At 34.9% G+C, this 21,667-nt stretch overlaps 1 protein-coding gene and 1 long non-coding RNA gene across 2 annotated transcripts in view; one reads left to right on the top strand and one right to left on the bottom strand.

Moving 5' to 3' along the window:
* The first annotated feature begins 2,054 nt into the window (after nt 1-2,054).
* LOC149537382 (uncharacterized) lies at nt 2,055-4,389 on the top strand. The gene is made up of 2 exons (XR_016356565.1): nt 2,055-2,340; nt 3,782-4,389. It is a non-coding gene; the product is annotated as an uncharacterized LOC149537382 (long non-coding RNA).
* A 1,608-nt stretch (nt 4,390-5,997) lies between these two features.
* Nucleotides 5,998-21,667, bottom strand: part of LOC149537381 (uncharacterized) — a 33,235-nt gene continuing 17,565 nt past the window's right edge. Inside the window, exons 2-4 of the mRNA XM_089802879.1 lie at nt 6,907-7,114; nt 6,658-6,787; nt 5,998-6,569 (exon numbers count right to left, since the gene is read on the bottom strand). Of these exons, the coding sequence (XP_089659005.1) occupies nt 6,337-6,569; nt 6,658-6,787; nt 6,907-7,114 (571 nt within the window). The 3' untranslated portion in view covers nt 5,998-6,336. The remainder of the gene's footprint in view (nt 6,570-6,657; nt 6,788-6,906; nt 7,115-21,667) is intronic.

The raw sequence follows: 21,667 nt of genomic DNA, 5'->3' as shown, positions 1-21,667 counted from the left end.
GAAGGAGGTGGCAAAATTGCGGGCTTGGAATAGGGCCACCTCTCCTAAATTACTAAGTTTTCTATCCATAACCAGTCATTGCAACACCACTAGATATGATATTTCAAACTTCAATCTTAACACCCTAATACCCAAATATGATCTTTCAACATCCCATGGATTACCCTTGATCATCTTAGTATATCTCGAGGAAATCAAGGCTAAACCCTTTGGATGTATTTAACATAACTTAAACACTATGAGTCAGGCTAAATGATACCACTATTATACATGAATGCCCCCAATTTAGTTACTGACATAGTTCTAGGCCAATCTTTTTTTTTTTCACTTGACGATACCTTAGAAATTTATATGTAAATGAATATACTGAAGCTAATTTCCTATATTTCTTGCACAAAGTGCGTTGGAAATGGATAATGAATGCAAGTTCTACCAAATTCTCAAAAGCATATGCTTGATTTTGTTTCTCTAGTCTTTTGTTTTGGACTAATTCATTTTGCAATTCCTCTCAATTTGTTGATTTTTCTAGTTAGCATTCTACCTATTGAAAATTTATATTACCAATTTAGTGATACTATAGATATATACTCATAATCACCTGCAAGAATGTATCAAAAATATTTTTCTCAAATGATTATATATTAAGATTGACAAAACCATAATTGTGTGATATTCACATATAGGAAATTAACTATGGTTGAACCTCAAAACAAAATAGGACACATATAATTGTGGCGGGATCAATCTAATAATTTAACCTTTCTCAAAGACAAATCAATGAAGTTCATGTCAACTTACACCCAAGAAACTGCAAGATTGATGCATATTCCTCAAACGAATTTCATTAGAGAAAGATTAGTCTAATTAGTTACAACAAAATGAAAATAATAATCAATAGGACAATTTCGTAATAAAGTGAATAGCTTACACTCATGCATTCCCCATCAAATTGCCACAATTGGCAAGTCCCCTTCCTAGTCCAAAATACCACAAACTAAGAGTGTTTTAAGTGATAGTGTTAAAATAATGCATGGCATTATCCTCTTTCTAAGCCTCCTTTGTACGACTTCTTTGATTACTTTATATTTCTTCTTGTCGCTTCCTCCATCTTTCTCCTTTGATCTTTCAGGAAAATTTAATGGATCTCAATTAGAATCATTTATATATATTTTAACTCCTCTAAGAGTAGAGCATCGACACTACTACAAATGCAAACTTAGTTGCAGTACTATGAATAACATCATCAAATGGTCCCATGAGTCCACCAAAGAACAAAACAAAGAGATACATTGGTCCTCGTGATCTATTTCCACACTGATAGTGTTACATCCCTTCCTCGAGGACTTTCTAATAATTGTACCATATGTTTCTTGTACAACATGAAGTAAGTTCATTATGTGGATTTTGGTGTTTAATTAAAAGAATTAAAATTAATACGAATACACTTTTATTTATATGATTTTTTAATAAATAAAATCTTCATGGACATTATATCTAGGGATGAATAATGTATTGAGATGTTATAGATGATTTATTGTTTAAGAGATTATGAAGATAAATATGCCTAATCCTTCCATGTTAGCAAATGCAAGAGAAGACCAATCCCACGAGGTGGGGGGATCATCAAACAAAGAAGGTGTTGATGTGAGGTGAATGTTGGAAATGTCATCATGGCAAGAATATGTATCTTGGCTATTTGGTTTTGGATTGGGATGGTTAGATTTGGTCATATTGAGTTGGTTGTCATTCTTGTCCTTACAAAAAAATTAACAATTATAGATTAATGGATATTCTTGGTGATCTTATTCTATTGATTTAAAAGAAAAAACCTTGCCAATCTCATTCTTTTAACATTTATTATGTACACACATACATACATAAAAAGGTGCTAAATGCCATTTGTATGGTTATAACCATACAAAGGCACATACCTATACTCGTAATTTATAAGCAACCATGTGTATGTAGATACACTGGTTGACCAATTGAGTACATGACGTATAAAGTTGGCACTAAATTCATGGCACACATGAACGTATTGATCAAACCAACAAACACACAAATTATAATTAAATTTTCTCATTGGTAAATCAGACCGTGTTGAGTGGTAAGCGTAACTCTTCTTGCCAACTGATATCAAGAAATTACTTATTCTTAATTGATCATTTTTGGTTGAAGGAGATCAGATCACTTATTATTATCATTCAGACCGCCAGAAGCTAGGGCCCTGCATCTTTTATTTCAGAAATCATTACCAAATCTGGTCATCACACGAGCAAGTGATCATACCCAAGATTTTTAGTACAGAGAATCCGTCTCCTTGTCTTCAAGATTTACCAGGCATGCTCTTCTTCATGTAGCTTATGTTGTATTATGTTTTCTACAATTGCATACTGTCCCATTCAGTTGATCATAGTAATGATCTTAATACTCATTGTTGCGAATGGATATATAGAGTTAAGATGTAAACTATAGATATTTACACTCTGTCTTTGTTACATGTTCGCTATCTGGGCAATCATAGGAATGCTGGTAGCTACATATAATATTGAAATGCTATTATGGGTATCCTATTGAAGCATATTTAAATACACATCCATCTGATTTACATTTGTAATCAATGCATCTGAATTGTACTCTTGATTGTTTATACTTTTCCAAAAGAACTAGTGTACATCTGCATATAGGAAAAATAGTTGTCTCAATGATCATATATTTATCAAGAGAGAAATCATGCCCTCTTTGAGCGTTGCATTGGACTGCACTTATCTTAAATTTAATGATTATATTGTTCTCAAGAAATAAATCAAATGAATCATCTCTTGTCCGAAGTATAAAAGAATCATCAATTCCTCAAGCGGAAGAATCCTCACAAACAGTTAAAAAAGGGAAAAGATTCATGTCAGCATTTTATTGTTTATTTGCAGTTATATGAGCTGAGTCAAATATTTGATCTTAAATTAGGGTTGAACCTTACAAGAAGATTGGGGCAGACAATAAATCCTTTATGTTTGTAAGCATAGACTATCCTTGGACATTGATTGCCAAGGAACTGAGATTAACGAGGTTGATGGAAGAAGTCAAGTGAATGTTAACCTGCATCAAGGCTTAGAATGTTGCCTATTTAGAACCCTAATTGAAATAGAAAGTAGGGTAAATATGAACTTTCTAGAGGTTAATAAACATGTTCATATGGTCTTTGAATAATCAAACAATGTAGTTGGGTTAATAAATGTGTTCATATGGTCCTTGAACAGTCAAACAATGTAATTGCCAGATTGGACAATAAGTCCTTAAGGTAAGAAAAACCCAAGAAGAATCAAAACCCATGTCATGCATAAGTATATGTATCTTTTCATCATTATATCTCTGTTTTGAATCTGTGATGTTCAATGAATCTATATTTCTATTATGAATCAATGTATCATTGTATTTTGTCTTTTTAATAGGTCTATTTACATCTTCATGAATCTAGATTCTGAATGTGATTCTATCCACCTTCAGAATTTTCTTGTTGTTCTGAATTCATGGTGGTCATACCTCTCAGTCTCTCTCACCACGACATTCCATTTTTGCTCTAGGAGTTTCCATTTGTGGAGTTATATTTAATGAGTAATCAATCTACAGTGGTAACTTGATTGTTTAATAACTCGACAATTCACATGGATAACAAACCTTCTTTTGGTTGGGTAAAATCAGATCATTATAAAACATTACTGTATGTCATCAATAATAATGTTGTATCATCTTGAAATCTGTTTATAACAACGGTGAATTGTAGGGAAGGGACTCCTGGTCGATTGGTCATGAATGATGGAAACCATAAAGATTTTTCTTATGCCAAAGTGTACCAATCCCAGGTCAATGGACCATTATTGCCAAAAATGGACAATGAATTCTGGATGGGTTGTGGAGACCTTAAAGAGTTTAAAGGACTCAGTATACGAGTTTGGTGATGACAATGACAACACAGAGTATAGTGCAACTTGCACATATAAAACCATGGCAAAGGTGGTACTATCAAGCATATAGTAACCGTAAGTCACTAAAACCAGTAGGGAAATGTCTAGTTATGAAGGTCATTCTCACAAGAGAATATGTTTGTAGTGTGATTGGCTATGATATTTGTGGGTTCTACGCAAAGTTGTAGATGGCATGAAAGACCGGATCCTGTTCCGGCATCTATCATCTAGGGTCTGGCCACTTCCGTAAGGAAGTTGTGCAAGAGATCAGTAAGGTTGATATCATAAGATCAATGTTTTGGAGGTAAAACCTCGAATGATACTATTCCTCCTTTGCAAGAAGTCAAGAGCTTTTGTTTAAGAGAAACATGAACAAACTATTAAGCTTATTCAGGTTCTATGGTTTATGCATTGTTAGTTAAATTAATTATTGAATTGTTTTCTTTCGGCTTTAAAGAAATAAAAAATTGTCAGTTAAAACTGTCTTTCATATGAAGTTAGTTATTCAAGTGTTATTATATCTTTCTTTCAGTTAGTTAACAAACTTTTCAATTATTCATGTAAATAGAAAAAGGAAAGTAGTTTTTTTCGCTATTAAGATTTAAAAGAATTTTCTTATTTCCCATAAATTGCTCATTATTTGATATTTTATTAGGTAGTTAGATTTGACATGTTACAAATAGATTACAGTTGCTTCTAAGTGATGTTTAATGCATCCAGGTGCTTTGTAATTGAATTCTCATCACCCATCTGTAAAGAATAAAACTACTTCTTTAGAAAAAGCTAATTCATGAAGAATTTATTTAGTCTGCTATAAGCTACTTAACTTCTTCTAAGTTCTCCCCATGGCTGTTTCTCTCACTACATACAGGAGCATTAGTTCTACCAAACAAAGCCTAGTAGGATTTTGGTTTTGTCACCCAACACAACCTAGTTTTCATCCTTAATAAATTTAAACTTTATTTTTGAGAGGCCACAATCCATAGATCTCAATTTAGGAACAATTTGTTTATTTTAAGCTTCCAACCCTCAAAATTTGCATTGTTGAATTTATTTCTCTACTTGTCATGTGCTCACCATCTTTTCCCTAAAATAAGACCTCGTTTGGGCATAGCTCCGTCTAAAACTAAGATTAGTAATAAACAACCATTTTCCTATCCAAAGATCTCACAGGTTAGCTAAACTCTAATATCAAACGAAAATAAGCTATTTAAAACAACAAAACACCTTCATAGTTAATATTAAAAGAAGATAACGCAAAAGAGGCTCCAATCTAATATTTTTGGGAAGAATATTCAATATGGAAGCTGCCTTTTATTCACAAGCAACAATTTGCAACCACTTAACTTTGTCAAAGCAACGTGTAACAATACATAGTCAACATGTTAGGCAACAAGATCACATATGAAATAGTAGTTTCAAACACGAATCCATGTCAAAACCATATACACAATCTTGAAGTAAGTTGAACTAATGAAAGATACTTTTTTGCATATCATGTATTGACAACAATTTTTAGAGTTAATCACATAAAAAACAAAATAAATTGAATCAATTTTGAAGTTTACAAAATTTATGAGATCTAAGCTCAAGAGTGGTTGCCATAATAAAGTAAGCGTTAATATTTGAGTGCATAAACTAACCAGCAGTGTGTAGCTCTTTTGTGTTCAAGCAACATTTAATCCAACTGAGATATGGTTTCACAGTTCTGTAGTTCTTTTCCGGCCAAGCAAGATTTAGTGCAACTGAGATAAAATGACATTATAATTTTAACATGGTAAGAAAATTGCATCCTCAGCCCATATTATATAAGATTTGCATGCTCACTTTATATATATATATATATATATATATAGAGAGAGAGAGAGAGAGAGAGAGAGAGAGAGAGAGAGAGAGAGAGAGAGAGAGTCGTCATGTAAAAAAACTACCCTTGATCTATACAGAGCAATTTAAAAAGAAACAAAAACGAGATGTAGCTAAATTCATCTAGTGAAAGATGGGTAAACTCATCTGATGAAAGATAGGACCAGGCATGAAATGAGAATGGCGTTAATCTCTAATTTTACTCAAAAGCATGGAGATTGACTTGCCTCCAAAATCAGGAAGAGAACAAAAACAAAAAAGACTCTCCCAATCAACTCACCCTCATCATCTTGTTAATAAAATGTTGACAAATTACTCCGCCTCTTTGTTCAAAGAGCACAATCATGAAACTTACGTGGGAAGAATTACTCTACAACACTACAATTACACAGCTTTTTTCAACTTACATGATTTACAGGTGAAGTCATCAAATCATGACCTCTGTAGACCTTATGAAAGGTTTATTATACCCCCTTTGTAAGGTTCATCAAATTCTTCCCAAATATACCCATCAATGTAATCGCCAAATACCTCTAGGTGAAGGCTGCCAAATCCTTATAGTCCTTTGCTGTTGAGCAGGTTTGATGGGTTCTCGTAACTGAACATCCACTTTCACAACATGGTGATCTGAAGTTCCCCTGGATGAGACCACTGCATATGAACCAGGAACAAACTTGTATGGTGCATTATGGGATGCTAAAATATAATCAACACGTGTTCCGTACTTGCAAGTCCCTTGCACCTCTGAAATACACACACATATCTCTATGTCAAGAAAAAGAGACAAACATGATTGGAAAATGTTTAAATAGTGTAAAATGTGGCATACTACCTTGACCCCTTGCGATCACTACAACAGACTCACAGTCTCCAGCAAAATGCCTTGCATCGATATAGCCTTTTGCTTTGAGGAGTTTCATTACTTCACCTTTTGGGGTTGGTTTGCCTTTATCTTCATGAAACTGCATAATACATTTGAGTTTTGGAAGTTCTGGTTTACATCTATTGTTTTCCAATAAACAAAATGGAATCTGTCCCACTCTTGGAATTTTACTTTTTTTTTGGGGTTCATAAGACAAACCTTTATAATATCTTCCCAGCGTTCTTCAGAATAATCATTTGTATCAAGGGAATTCAAGCCTCCAATTAAAATATGTGGAGTGTCTTCTCCACTCATCATTGCCGTTACCTGCTTCATTCTCCACCCCTCATCTAGGTGGTCCAGCTGAGTGCAGTGGACGTGCAATTCACCAAACTGTGGAACATCAACCACCACTTTCAATACATTCCTGCATTGGCAAAATGGCAAGATTTCAGAACAGAACTTCTAGTGAAGAAAATAAAGCACACAGTGTTGAGCAATTCCTGCTCTAGACGATAACTTCACCAGCTATTAATTTGGAATCAAATTCTTTTGTGAAACAGAAATTTTCGGACTTCAATCATATTCTGGAATATAAAAATAATACAAGTATCTAGTGTTTAAACTGTCCATATTTTTCAAAAAAGTAACCAAACAACTTTTAAAATTTACGGTTGTGACAGATCAAAAAAAATCAATATCATTACAATGGGAAAAGTAATTGTGTTTCAAAACTGAGGCTATGGACCACTGGTCCCGAAAGGTCTTATTTGTACTTCTACGATTTCAAATTATCTTGAGTAAGCTATTTCTTTATTTTTTATGCCTATTCTCATGCAGCATGTGTGCAAAATCATCTAATACTTCTCAAAAAGGTTCTATCCCTGATTCCCTACAACAAATAGAATATAGCCATGGCTTTCTAGTAATCTGTTTCACTTTCTACATGCAATTATGAATCAACATCTATCTTCACTGTTCCAATATTTTGTTAGTGTTCTTCACTAGCCCTAACATAAATTGCTAACCAAAGTTTATTTTTCTTTGATAATCCTGATGAGTAAATCCACGTTCAAGCAGTGGGATAAGCCATTCTAGACTAATTGAAGTTCCAAGATTAAATTAGTTAAGGACAGAAAATGTCACAAACTATAAGATCCAGAGTCACAGTGCTCTACCTTCCAGTTAGATGTTCTGCCGTATATCCAAGTAGCGTTCCTGCATCTGTTTTTAATCCATCTTTGAAAGAGCGATGATATTTTTTAATTCATCTATGCATAATTCATAGGAAAAATACTTGCATATGTTACCTTTTCTCTTTGAAAAAGTAGGGAGAACATAAATTATGACTCTATTTTCCTTGGATATAGGCATTATGATAAAAAGATAAATCATTTTTATTAACTGAATAAGATGCAGTGATGTGGTTTTTTTTTCTCCTTTTGATAGTTCCTCCAGATAAGAGCTCCTTCCTATTAACAACTTTTCTACGAGGAAATATGTAAAAAATTTAGGTGCATTATTTCCATCTGTGATGGTTTGCATATTAATATAAGAAAAGCTTTTCACAAGTCCTGAATTTTGCTATGCAAAGTCTATTTTGAATCTGTTCTGTTGAAATTTGCGTATCAGGATTTGAATAAATTAAACTGACAAATCAGTGTGCAAAAAAGAATTGAAAATCAGTTTTCAATGCTGGTATTGTTTGACTCTCTAAAAATATGGCATGGGATGGTACATGTCCTACTTATCCTCTGTTTACCACAACTTCCCCAGTATGGAATATCCTGTTTCTACAAGAAAAAGCATAGCTAATGATATTAAATATGAGAACCATGGATCCATATTAGTAATTTTCTTTTTATTAGGTTTTCTCAAAGGAAAACGAAGTAAGGAATGCAGTCATATATGCTATTTTAGTAGCTGAATCTTTTCTATTTATTGTTTGTCTTTGAGGATTTTCGCAAAGGCATAATTTCTTTTTGTCAAACTCAAAATTGTATTTAATGGAAAAGAGCTCGTGATTTGGAGAAAGTACCTTAAAAAGAAAAGGAACCACAACATCATATCTCATTAAGAAAAACAAAATTTTGTGATTTCTTATCTTTGTCTTTTCCTAGGAAGATGGGTAGACCAAAAACAAGAATAGCTCACTCCAAAATGTGGGTTTGGAAGGATTGGAAAAGTTGGGTTTTGAAGATTCACACATGAATCCCCAGAAACACAGTAAAAAAATTAACCATCATAGAATATCTTTTGCCATTTGTTTCTTATTGTGATAATGGATCACAAAGTGTGATTGGGAATATTGATGTATAAATCAAACAATGTTTTCCATAAGCTCCTCAACTATATCAAGGAATGTTCAAACACAAGGCATAGCTTACATTAAAAGTTGGCTAGTATTTAGGATTGGATTTATCTGATGCATGTGGTTTGTGGGCAATTGTGTACATTATCAGGGGACTAATCTTGCCCCAGCTCACTCCTTCCTGTCCCCAACTTGGCAATAAAAGTGAGACAAAATGGGTTGGGCACTAGGTTGGGTCAAAGGGCACGCTTCTGAGTTAAGAAGAAAATAAATAAATAAATAAAAATCAAATACTATTTTACAAAAAACCTTTAGTGAAAAATCTTTTAAAAAATTCCTTGACCTTTTCCCTGTCCTATTATTATTGGAAACTTGATGTAGGTGTACAAAAAGGGATTTGGAGATGAATTTGTGGAATAAGAGTTTGACAAAATGATACAAACAATAGGTTAGGATTGCATCTAAGATCAAAAAGCTATAATGGTGGATTGGTAACATAATCAGATAAATGTTCACTGGTTCAGAATATATGTTGATCTAGGCAGATAAAATGTTAGTATTATGTGACCATGCAAATTAATGTGTTTTTCAATCAAACTTTTTTGGTACAATCAAATGTTGTTGACAGGTGGGAGATTTATCATGTAGAATATAGGCTAACTAGGCGCTCAGAAGATTGATCAGGATATAAATAAGTTCAATTCAGTATTAATTTCATGTTTATTGTATAACTAAAGAAAGATTTGAGTTTGGTACTATTATCAAACTATATGGTATTTGTTTAGAGATTCTAACTTGAATACAACAAAAATGTGATTTTAGGTAAACCACTGGCAAGGGGACTAAAATATTGTAGCTGATGCTCAAAATAGGCACCAAATAACTATTATGAGCACTGAAGGACAATGTATTTGGAGGAAATAATGGCAATGATTATTACAAGAAACTAGATAAGTGCAGCTCCCGAAGTAGTGGTAGTGTTGATGTTTTAAGAAACTGTGAAGTTTATAATTTGGATCAGACATTTGGCAGTGATATCAAGAAAGGACTAATGAGCTGCAAGCCGAGAAATCAAGGAAGTCGATCATGTATTGGATGCATAGTGTGTTATACGTAGTAAACCCAAGAAGTTGAGGGATAATTATACATCTAAAGAAGGATTTTGTTGCCTATAGACAAAAAGGGTATTCTGAGTTGCCATTACGTTAAGTTAGAGCATCAGTATTTGGTGATGTTGTTGGAACTGCACAAAATTCTTAAATGGATATGGGAATCACGACTTTATTCCTAATAGTAGCTGGTGTGTATATGGGTGGGATGGTGCCTAGATTTGGAAAGGAATTACTAGTAAATCTTGGCATCAAGTCAAATTGTAGTACATCACCTCACACAAACTGATAAAGACAAGTTGAGGGTCTACATGGCAGAGAATATAATTAAATGGATTTAAAAAGTTCTCTTGTTACAAAATCATTTGGAACAATTTATGGAAGTCACTGTAATGCACCACCAAACTAAAATCTGGGGGATAATACTGTACTTGAACCAAAGATTCCCAAAGACATGGAAGAGAGAGTTCACAAGATTAAGGGGAATTAGTAAGCACAGGATCAGGGTTAGAAATTGTGTTTACAGCGATGCATTATTGGAAGAGCTTCAGGATTTAACTGTGAAATAGATTTTATACTAATGTTTCAGAACACACCTCTGGACTCATCAAGAAAGGACATGGAAATTTTGGCATAAAAGTTTGTATGCATTTGTATCGAGAAGATTTTACAAGTATGGGATCATAAAATATTAAAAAGAGGTATGCAGATCTGAGCAGATAGTGTGAATTTGAGTCAGGGGGCTCTATACATTATGAGGAAAATGCCATCTTAAGCCTTTTGAAGTTCTTCAGTGTCTTGGGCTTGTTGCCTATAAATCAGTTTTTCCTTCAAATCTTGGCTAGATATGCTGAGTCCTGACAACCCATTGGATGTAATTGATCGGTTTACTCTACAGGTGGAAGTAGAAGCAGATGGTTTCTAAAGAAATCAGTTATTTGTCAAAAATAATGCCAACTTGCAAAATCATGCATTACCCAAGTAAACGTTGCATTGAAACACAAAAGACTAAGTGAGGCCTCAGGGGGACTTGAAGAGGGAGAAAGGCAACATCCCCTCATTCATTCTTTTTGAATTGCTGATCCATTATTAAAATAAAAGGCAGTTTACAATAGGAATGTGTCAAGGGAACCACATTCACCCATGTCAAAGAAAAAATAATACCAAAACAAACTGATCAAAGCAGGATCAGAAGCCATTAGTCACAATATTTTGAAGTTTTACATCATTTCCAGCAGTCTATTAATTGTTCAATGAAAATAAAAATGAATAAACCAATTCCTCTCATCCATTTCAACCATTCCCAAGACATTAGTTAATGGGCTGAATAGTGCCAGAATACACTGATATTTTTTTCTTGTTAGAAGTTTGTGGAAATTATAGGCTATGGAAGGTGCATTACAATGGAAACGATGCTAATTTTTTTTTTAAAAGCATGATGTACAAATCTTATTTCATCCCTATATCACACCATTTTGGTGGTATTTGCTAAATACAATAGAAGGATACCTTGATCAATAAATCTACAAAAGAAAAGTCCATAGATTATTAGAGTATGTCATATAGATAAGCTCCAAGTACGTAGACATTTGTTTATTAAGGAAGCACAAATAGGAGTTTATAATGCAATACATTTAGGAGTCCAGTAGTTTGAAAAAATTGCAGTATCATGCTACAAACAAACATTTACATACAGCAAATCATTTAATCAATTGTTTGGAAAACGATTGTGAATGAAGGACATGGAGGACTGTTCTGTAGTGATAGATTTATCATGGATGGACCTGCTCAAGTGCATAACACAAAATAAATGTGCTTGTGAGGATGTACATCTTATAATCATGTAGTTCGGAGACACTATTTAGAAAATTCAAAAACTGTTTGCTCCATGATTTGAGTATTGACAACACTAGCAAGTCAAAATCCACTTTGTTTAGGTAAATAAAAAAGAATGACATGGAAAGAAATTAAATGTAGATGCTCATACGGATCGTAAAGCATCAAACTATGAAAAGGAAGGTATCAAGATGTTCACTTCATGTAGATACACGATGTTCTAACTTTCAATATAAAAATATCGCATAAATGTAGTGTTGGTTGTTTTTTTTAGACTACTAGGTACTTTAAACCCAATACCAGGATGCTTAAGACATAAACAAACCTAAGGATTAGCTAGATCCTATATTCAGTATGATCAGTCTCAGCTCTGGACCAACTTCAACAGAGTACAAAATACTCCGTACTCTTTAGGCTTTGCAAGGCCAAGGTGGGTGAACGTCAAGGATATGAAGGTGATTGATGATGTGGATTTTCTTTTCAGACACTTATTAATACCTTTTCCCTCAAATTTATCCCTAATAATAGATCTTGGTCACAATTTCTTCTTAGCTTTGTAATAAACTTCTTGATCACAATGGCTATTTATAATCAAGAGGAAAACTCTTACAAATAAGGGCTGACCAGAAACTTTAGTTCTTCATTACATAAAATGGAAAATTGATTTTGATTGATATGTATATTTTGCAACTGTATAAACCATCAACTTGCAACTGAAATTAATTGATCAGTGCCTTATCCATTGTTATATAGAGTCAAAACCAGCAATCTTAGACCTATCTAATTGACTTTCAATTAAATTTGTCAACAGTGGACTCTGAATCTCATTCTTATCAAATCCTCCTTATATACTGAAAACTCTACCACTTATTGAAAGCAATTACTTAATTCTTTGAACTAAAAGCAATCAATAAGAAATATACAACTTATCTGAATTGTATTAAATTGAAAGAGCATTTCTCATTTCAATCTCAAGATCACCAATATGCAAGGAAGGAGACAAAATTCAGATACACAGATATGCAGACTTTCCTTTTTGTATTAATTTCCTTTGTAAAATACATACAATACTTGATATCAACTCACAGTATAACTCAGAACTTGGCAATTTGATCATTCATATTCATTTTTCTTTCAAATTCACAAGCCTGAATACATTCATACAACCACAAAAGACTTGGATGGACTGTAAAATAACATACTACTGAAAAATATACAGACTTCCGACCTCCACTCCTCATCCTGGAAATCCTTATATAGGATTGCAACAAGCTACAGATGGGAGGAGGACACATGTCATCACCTTAAAGGAAGAGAAAAAGGGCAAGACATGAACAAAAAGATATTCAAAAACATTCTCATGCGCTTGATCCAAAATTAGGAAGGTAGTTGAAAAGTCAACAGGTGGCACTTTACTGCAGTCACTTTAACTTTAATCCACTTGGTCTTCTTCTGCCCTCCGGTTCCTCAAAAGTCTCAAAATTTGATAGGCATATTTATGAGAGATTTATCCTTCTGATGAATTGCTCAATATATCTGATCTTATCCTTAATCTCTTGTTGCCTTTAATCTCAATTATTTCTTAGCCGCTTCTTGTTGGTAGAGCCCTTATTTCTCCCACCACTTCCCAAACATAAATCTCTCGCTTGGTGGGCCACTCTATGGTTTTAACCTCTTCTAGGTCCTTCATGGCTTTTATCCACCTGGCATCCGTTATGGCTTTAGACTCCACTGTGAATTTATTCAAGTCTATTTCTGCTCTAAACAAGGAGTCAATGAAATTATGGAAAGGGGCATCACTGTTGTCTTCAAAAATTGCCACCGTGGCCTCTTGAGTCAATATTGCATTGAATGCATTAGACCAATCATGCCATTCTTTCAACATATTACTATCATCCAAAATTGGTAGTATGCAGGGCTCAATTCCCTGAGATAATTTTTTTATCTTACCTTGTATAATTTGTAATTTCCCAGTGAAGAAACCAATTAAATCTTTAACTACTTCTAGGCTCTCCTTCACTATGATTATCTTATCAGGCAAATCTAGCTTTTTAGCCATCATCAAAATAAGCCTTTCTAAGAATTGAGTATATGGCCCCCATAGATTGAATGTAGGTGATAGCCATGAAAGTGCTTCATTGCAAAATTGCTTAGCACCTTGTAAAGAAACATAGAATGTATGAGCCTGTTGTGATATACTCTTTAGAGTTTCAACCCTGTGGCCAATCATACACCTAAGGACATATGTCCTTACCTCATCTCCTTGCTAAGTTGGTGGAGCATCAATGCTTATTCTCTTGGGCTCTGTTGTATCCTCTGCCTCCAGCGCATTTGTTTGTGTTGGGGCCTCAGTTGTGACCTTAGATGGCTGCTCTTGATTTTCCTGTTCTGCAGTAGCGACTTGCTCTACATTGGATAATTTCTCTTTGAGAGATGCAACCTCAATCTCTAACACTTGGATCTTGGCCTCAAACTCCTCAATCTTCTCTTTGTAGACATGGCTCTTCCTAAGCTCATCCTCGTAAAGCTTCCTTACATCAATGTAATCATGCACAGAGTTGGATAACCCTGTATCTATCTCCTCTACCTTGGCCTCATTCATGAATGAGAAATGCTTCAAGGCCTTTGAGATTTCTATACTTGAAGTACATTGCAAAGTACATACAACTATGTTACCCTATTTTGTGCTCTGCACATCCATCAGCTTTGGTTTGTTTGATGAGGGAGCCATTTTCCATACTGCCAAAGATTTGGTGTCAATGTTGAATCTTGATCCTCTTTGCAGTCCATCAGCACCACATGCCTCATATGAGATGACATTTTCCTGTCTTCTGATCTGATCAAGCTTGAATGCTTGCTCCAAATCCCACCCGGGCACCAACAACATCCCACTCCTCTACAAAAGATCTCTTGCCTCCTCCAGAGTCATGACTTCACTCTCAGGATCATATGCTTGCAATTTCTCAACCAGTTCTAGCTTTTGTTCATCAGATTGTCCTCGTTTCATTTTGAGCATCAACTCACTTTGTTTTACCTTATACAAAAAACTTTTGAACTCAGTTGACTTGATGAATTCATCATCCTCTATAAACTGTTGGGCTTGGATAATCCTATCATCCAACCTTGTTGCAGCTAGTTATAAATCAGTAAGTGTATTCTCAACTGCAATAACCCTGTCTTGTACATAGCTTTGCCTCAAATCAGCAAAATACTGACTCTTACAAGGTAGTATTTGCAGTGTGCTCTGTTTAACCTCTGCAGGGATAAGGACAACTTTTTGCCTCTTATTCCCCCTAGTGATCCATGATGCCTCAATAGGCTCTTCTTCTTCTTCTTCTAGAGTCACATCAGGTTTAGGGCTGTCAGGACATACCCTCTCTTCTTCTCCTATGGGTCCCTCTGGCATTTGGGCCATAATTTCAGCATGGACAGTGACCATGTTCCTAATCCTATGAGGATAGGGGACATCCATATAAAATCCCTTGAAATTGGGATCTACTCTCTTCATCTCCTTCTCTACCCTCAACACATCATCAAGTTTGGCCAGTTTGTCAGCTGCCTCCCCCTCTGCAACAATATTAGGGATAACATCTTCATGGGGTAGCTCCTTGGTATTAGGCAACACATAGTTCCTTATTTCTTTGAGGGTGTTCTTCATCCAATTATCAAGATCATACATCCTGTAAGGATTAGTTGACAGGTTGTGGTGGAGGAAAGAATGAATTTGATCTAGGGCCTCTTTTTTCAATTAAAAAGTCCCCAACCTTGAAACATCTACACAAAAGTGTGCTCCTATGAACCTTAGGCCCTAGATACTCCCTATTAACCATAAACAACTGCCACATAAATTCAATAATGGCCAGTCTGGGAGGGATGAATTTTGGCAATATGTGGGGTGGCTGGGGACAACCATATACTCTCATTAGGGAAAAGGTTGGAAAAAGGAAAATGTCCCCCCAATTATGGTCTAATCTTTTGCTTTTTGGGAGGAGGGCTGGTCTCAAAAGACCCTTCAAGATTCAGGTGCCCTAAAGTAACCTAGGTCTAGCATTTTCATTATGACAACACTAAAATTATTGAAAGAAGATACAAAATCAGAAAAGTGATATGAACTATCCCATACCCATGTCTACAGCTGAATTGGCAGCTCTCCATTTGCATCAGAGGTATGATCAATGAAATCAAGGCTTATGTACCCCACGTTCTTGTATAGGATCAAGTGCATCAGCAGGGAGTAGTGATGGAATTTGAAATCTTTCATCTCTACACTTTGAGCCAGTGCAATGTTTTCCTTCATCACCTCCAAAATATACTCAACATAATCATAATCCCCTCCATGGTATGAGTCTTGCACATCCCTGGCTATGATAAACTCCGCTCCATACACCATATCTGTTCCATCCTTGCCAACCACCTTGTGGACACCACACTATTTTTAAAAAATAATTCTTAAATTTATCCAAAGGCATATTTTCTCCACCTTAGGGTAATCACCCACACTCTTTAAGTCCATAGGAATATGTTGTAGCATAGACTTCCTTGTGTAGGCCTTCGTATTTTTCTCAAACTTCCTCTAGATCCTCCAAGTCCATAGGCTGGCCCATGGCACCATCCAATCCAAAAGCTTTAATGAATGAAGCACGGTCCAGTGTACAAAGAATGGTTCCATCTCTCCTATGGAATGATTTGGTGGCCGAGTTGTACGACATGATTAGGACTTTTAACAAATCAAAGTCAATAAAAATCTCTAGAAAAATCAATTTTGCCAAGTTCTTCTTCCACAAATTACACACCAAGATCTTCTTCTCTCTGTTATGATAGAAATACTTGAAAAGGTCAGAACCTGTGACTCCAGGGCATGTAGCATCTTTGCATAGAGCATACGGGTCCAAAAAAGCGTGATCATCTGCAGCATTAACATTTGAGGATCCTAGGAAAAGCTTAATCCATTCTTTAACAAACCTATTAGGTTTCCTTTGTCTTGTTTTCCCTCCCTTGGAAGTTGAAGTTTCCGCAACCTCCATGTCTGACACTTGAATCTCTTCTACCTCCTTATTAGACATTCTGACTATATGTTGGAAAATACTAGATCAAATCTATACTCAGGCACTGAAGGTAATAAACTGTACGCATTGGAAACTCTGCAACTACTTGGATTTTCTTCTCTTTGCAAATAGTAAACTGTAACTAATCAACAGAATGTCTTTATAATTCAGTGTACAACATCAACGTTCCTTTTGCATTGATTCTCAACATGCTCGAGCCTTAAAATCAATTTCTTCCATCACCTCAGGGGAGCGTTGCCATTACTATCCAGCATTACATTTTTTGTACATTAATCAAATCTCATTGGTCGAGAGTCGCTTGTCATTTCTAGCTCAAAAAAGAAAAACATATTTTCAGGTCAAAACTAGGGTTTACAATCTTACAATCGACTTAGAAGTCAAACCCTTTGTAACATCTTAGGCAAGGAACATTTGCTCTATGATCTTATGATCTCATGAAATCAGACCCTTTATCGCATCATTGTAAGCCTTGAGAAAAGCTTTTAAGATCTCACGATATACTAGTTATCGTGACACCGGAGCTTACCTTTAAATCCTTTACGATCTTATGAGAAGCATCTTACACTCACTAGTGTAGCATCTTGTCTTACTTCCCTTTGCCTTACGATCTTACGATCACAATTTGGTGGACCATTTTGTAACTTCGACAATCATCCTTCTCATCCTTACGTTGTTATGAGGAAACCGTTACCTTTCTTCATCATAGCATCATCGGCATTAACTTTCACCTTTACGATCTCCCGATACACTGCCTATCATAGCATCATAACTCTTTATTGCTGCCCTTGAGATCTTACGAAACACTGTTTGTCGTAAGATCAGAGAACAAGATTTGTCATATTTCCATAAAACTTATGCAAAGACCTCTTTGGCCCCACCGGCCTGATGTGGAATCCACCTTTTATGCGTTGTAGTTCTGACCAATCAGGATAGAACACATGTCATTTCTCTAACACTGAACTGCCACCTTGCTTTTTCATTTGTTACCTTTTGATCTTACGATCGTCATCCCCTATAGCATCGTGAGCTTCAAATTCTTCTCCACCAATCTTACGACTAGGGCCTTAGCGTAACATCAAAAAACTTCACAAAGATCGTTACGATGCCTCAATTACTCATTTATCGTAGGATTGACACTCTTTAGCTTCTTCCTTGTATTTTCACATTTCTACGATCCTACGATAAGCCACTTATCGTATGGTCGTGATCCTTCTCTTCTGCCTCTATGATCCCACGATCACCTGTTTATCATAACATCGCACACCATGGTCTAAAAACCTTTTCATCAGACTTACGATGGCACAACACAAAGGAATCGTAAGATCGAGAGACACAAATTTTAACCCTACGATCCCCCGCCAACCCCTTTGATCATAAGATTGTAAGAGAAGATTCAAATTACAAATAATCTCCCGCTTAGAAATAAAACCTAGGGTAAGGGCTAGATTGTGAATTTTTATGAAATTTTTCGTGTGAGAGAAAATGAAAACACAATCCTAGGGCATTACTTCATCAAGCTAGGGCAAGAATATAATACTAGGTTGGGGCAAAAATATCATGTTAGGGCCATCCTTTGAAAATGACAGCAAATAAAATATGAACCCTAACAACACAACACTCTTTCTAAAACATTCTCACCAGAAAATTTGAAAAATTGGCTTAGTTAAAATAAGGGCTATCATGTAGGACTTCAAAGATCTTGTGGGTTAGAAAGCACAATGAACTCTAATAGAGTATTTGTAAAATGACTCAATCAAAAGAGGAAATTTCATTCCAAATGTAGGCATGACTAGTCATTAGTGTGGAAATGAAATTAATGAAAAAGAATATTGTTATTCACATGAAATTGTCTTTTTGGAGAAAAGTTTAGAGTTGAAGCATTGGCTTAGGATTATTGTTATGGCTCGATAACATTGAAATGACCAGTATAATAGAGTTAATATCATGTAAGAGCATATTTTTCTAGCTTCTGAGGAGTTTATTGACTTGGAGAGATAAGATGAGCCTTATAAAATATTGGTGTGAAAGAAAAACATGCCAAATAGATATAGTAAGGAAGCAAAGGGGCATGGAAGCGACGAATCCTAGTCTATTCTAGAGCTAAATCTATTTTTGGGGAACTAAACCCAAAAGGATCAAGACAAAATAAGAACAAATAATGATGTTTTCTTTGAAATTTTGAAAATATGCAAAACCCCACATTTCTTGATAGACAATTTTTTTCCCCATTCAAAGCAGCGACAATATTTGAGTATTGTGGTGAATGTTCCATCTACCGTGAGAAAAAATTGCTACCATGGTGAATGATTAATATATCATAGCATATGAGAGAATATCATGGCAAACGAGAAACTAATATGGCAAAAGAAACAATGTGCAAAGGAAAAAATATGCCATAGTGCAAACAATAGTTTGGGTGATGAGGGATCACAATTTTGACACTTCATTTTCTATATTGGAGGCTTTCAATGCATTGAACAACCACTACACAAATTGAAAAGGGGATTTCTAAGTTCATGTGGATCTCTTGGAATATTTGATAAGTATTTTGACATTAATGAAGCACAAGGAAGGTCAGCTCCAATTCGTAGTGAAATCCATAAAGAATAGGAGGTAGCTTGGAATTGCAAACACCTCTCTTTGTAATTGTTTTCAGTTAATACAAATTAGTAGTCATGCTAGGCACCTACCAAAGTGGTTTTTCCTCTTTTGGTGGGGATTTCCATTATAAAAATGTGTTTTCTAATGTGTTTGTGTTGATAAATTCTTTTCTAGATGAAATGAGTTAAATCACATAGCTTCCAAAGATATAGAAACAATTCTAAATAATAATAAAATAATAGGAATTGGCGCTTTTTATGAAACTATGGATCAATTTGGTAATTGAGCAAGTTAAACTCATGGGAATGCAAGTGGAAATCGAAGTTGTATGACAATGAGAAGGTTATCTAGAGAGTGGAACGTATTATTGGAATTAAGTAAGAAAGGATTATGAAACCTTAGAAATTTATATGGAATGAGTAGTGAAGTGCCACATGTAGAGCATTGAACAACAAGAGAATATGTCTAGACAACAACCTGAAATGAACAAAGAACATTCATCTACCAATAATCTAGTGGATTGTCTAGCCAAGAAACATGGCATTAAACAAGATAACAAGAAGAGAAGGTGGAGCATGAGTTCCATTGGGTGTAATGTACCCAAACGCATGGTACTCGTATTTCCACTGCATGTCACATACCATTGTGATGTACTTGAGGGAAATCCAATGGAAGAACCCTAAGGAAGCACCCAAGGGAAAATACCAGAGGGAAAAATACCTTCAACACCTTCCTCCTTCAATCAATGGTACTCGACACACTTCCAAACACTCTGTATAACATGTTACTTCCATTGAAGGATAAAATTGTAGATAATTCCTTCATCATTAGATTATTGCATATACAAGAATGAATTATCAACACAAAGTATACACCAACATTGAATGGCCAAGAACTAGATAATTCCTCCATAATAAGATTATTGTAGATATAGGAATGAATCATCAACACAGTACACCAACAATATTCAATGGAAGACTAGGGTGGTTGCTAACCACCGAAGCTGCAAATATAGAATGGGGAGGATCTTGCACCTTTGAAACTACATACAAACCACCTTCAACCTTCAGCATCTGGAAATACAAAGAAGAGTTCAAATACAATCCATGATGATTTACAATGCCCAATCATCTCCTTATAAAGGCCTCGAGAAGCGTCTAGAAATTTATAACAGGTCATAACGGGCCTTATTTTATTAATTTATTATTTTACTAATTGGGCCTCCTATTTTATTAATTTAATTAATCAATTAAAGGTCCTTTCTAATATGATTTAAATTCTGGGAGCACTTAATTAGTTAATTAATTGAGTCATTTTATCAAAAAAATTGGAGACATCACATTGGGAAGGAAATTTTTTTTTAAATGAGGTAAAAACTAGAAGGTTTCCATTTATATTTTAAACCAAGGTAGACATCAAAACTTTTAAAAGTCAAGTTAATGTTGAGATTTTAGCAATTTGAAAAAGAAAATGGAGGTTTATCTCAACATCCATAACATTAGTGAAGTTCAAAATTATACAATTGAAATTTATAGGGAACCCATGTTACTTTACACAACATTAAATGAAGTAGATACCCTTCCCAAATATCATGATGAGTTGCATCCAATCAGAGGAGAGTTATCATTGCTAACCCAACTAATTTAGATGAGGTTTGTTTATTGGGATATTACATAGAAGGAAAAAATGGTGAGGAAATTTTATCTAAAAAGGAGTAGCCAAAGGAATTCCTTTAAGAAATTTATAGGTAAGAAATTAATGCTATTTAATCAATGCAAGGACCCTTCGAATCTTGTTCACGTTGCAACATTTTTGTTCGTAGTGGAAACAAATTCTGAAAATTGCATCCCAAGTTGTACCTAAAAACTAAGCCCATTTAAAAGTCTAGAAAATTTGTGATTTTCATTCATGAAGAGGTGGAAATAAAGATAGATTGGATATTGATGAGAAAGTGAGATGTGTTGTCGGTAAAATCTATATTGTAACCGATAGGTAGATATGTATCCGAAAGGGCGCGTGACGGTTGAGTCACCCCTTTGGGAAAGTATATGTACACC

Source organism: Cupressus sempervirens, chromosome 9, assembly GCF_028749045.1.
Source record: "Cupressus sempervirens isolate cs-2001-9-10 chromosome 9, ASM2874904v1, whole genome shotgun sequence".
In the NCBI taxonomy this organism is placed as follows: Eukaryota; Viridiplantae; Streptophyta; class Pinopsida; order Cupressales; family Cupressaceae; genus Cupressus; species Cupressus sempervirens.
Note: the sequence above shows the minus strand (reverse complement) of the source record. Positions and strands in the feature narration are given on the sequence as shown.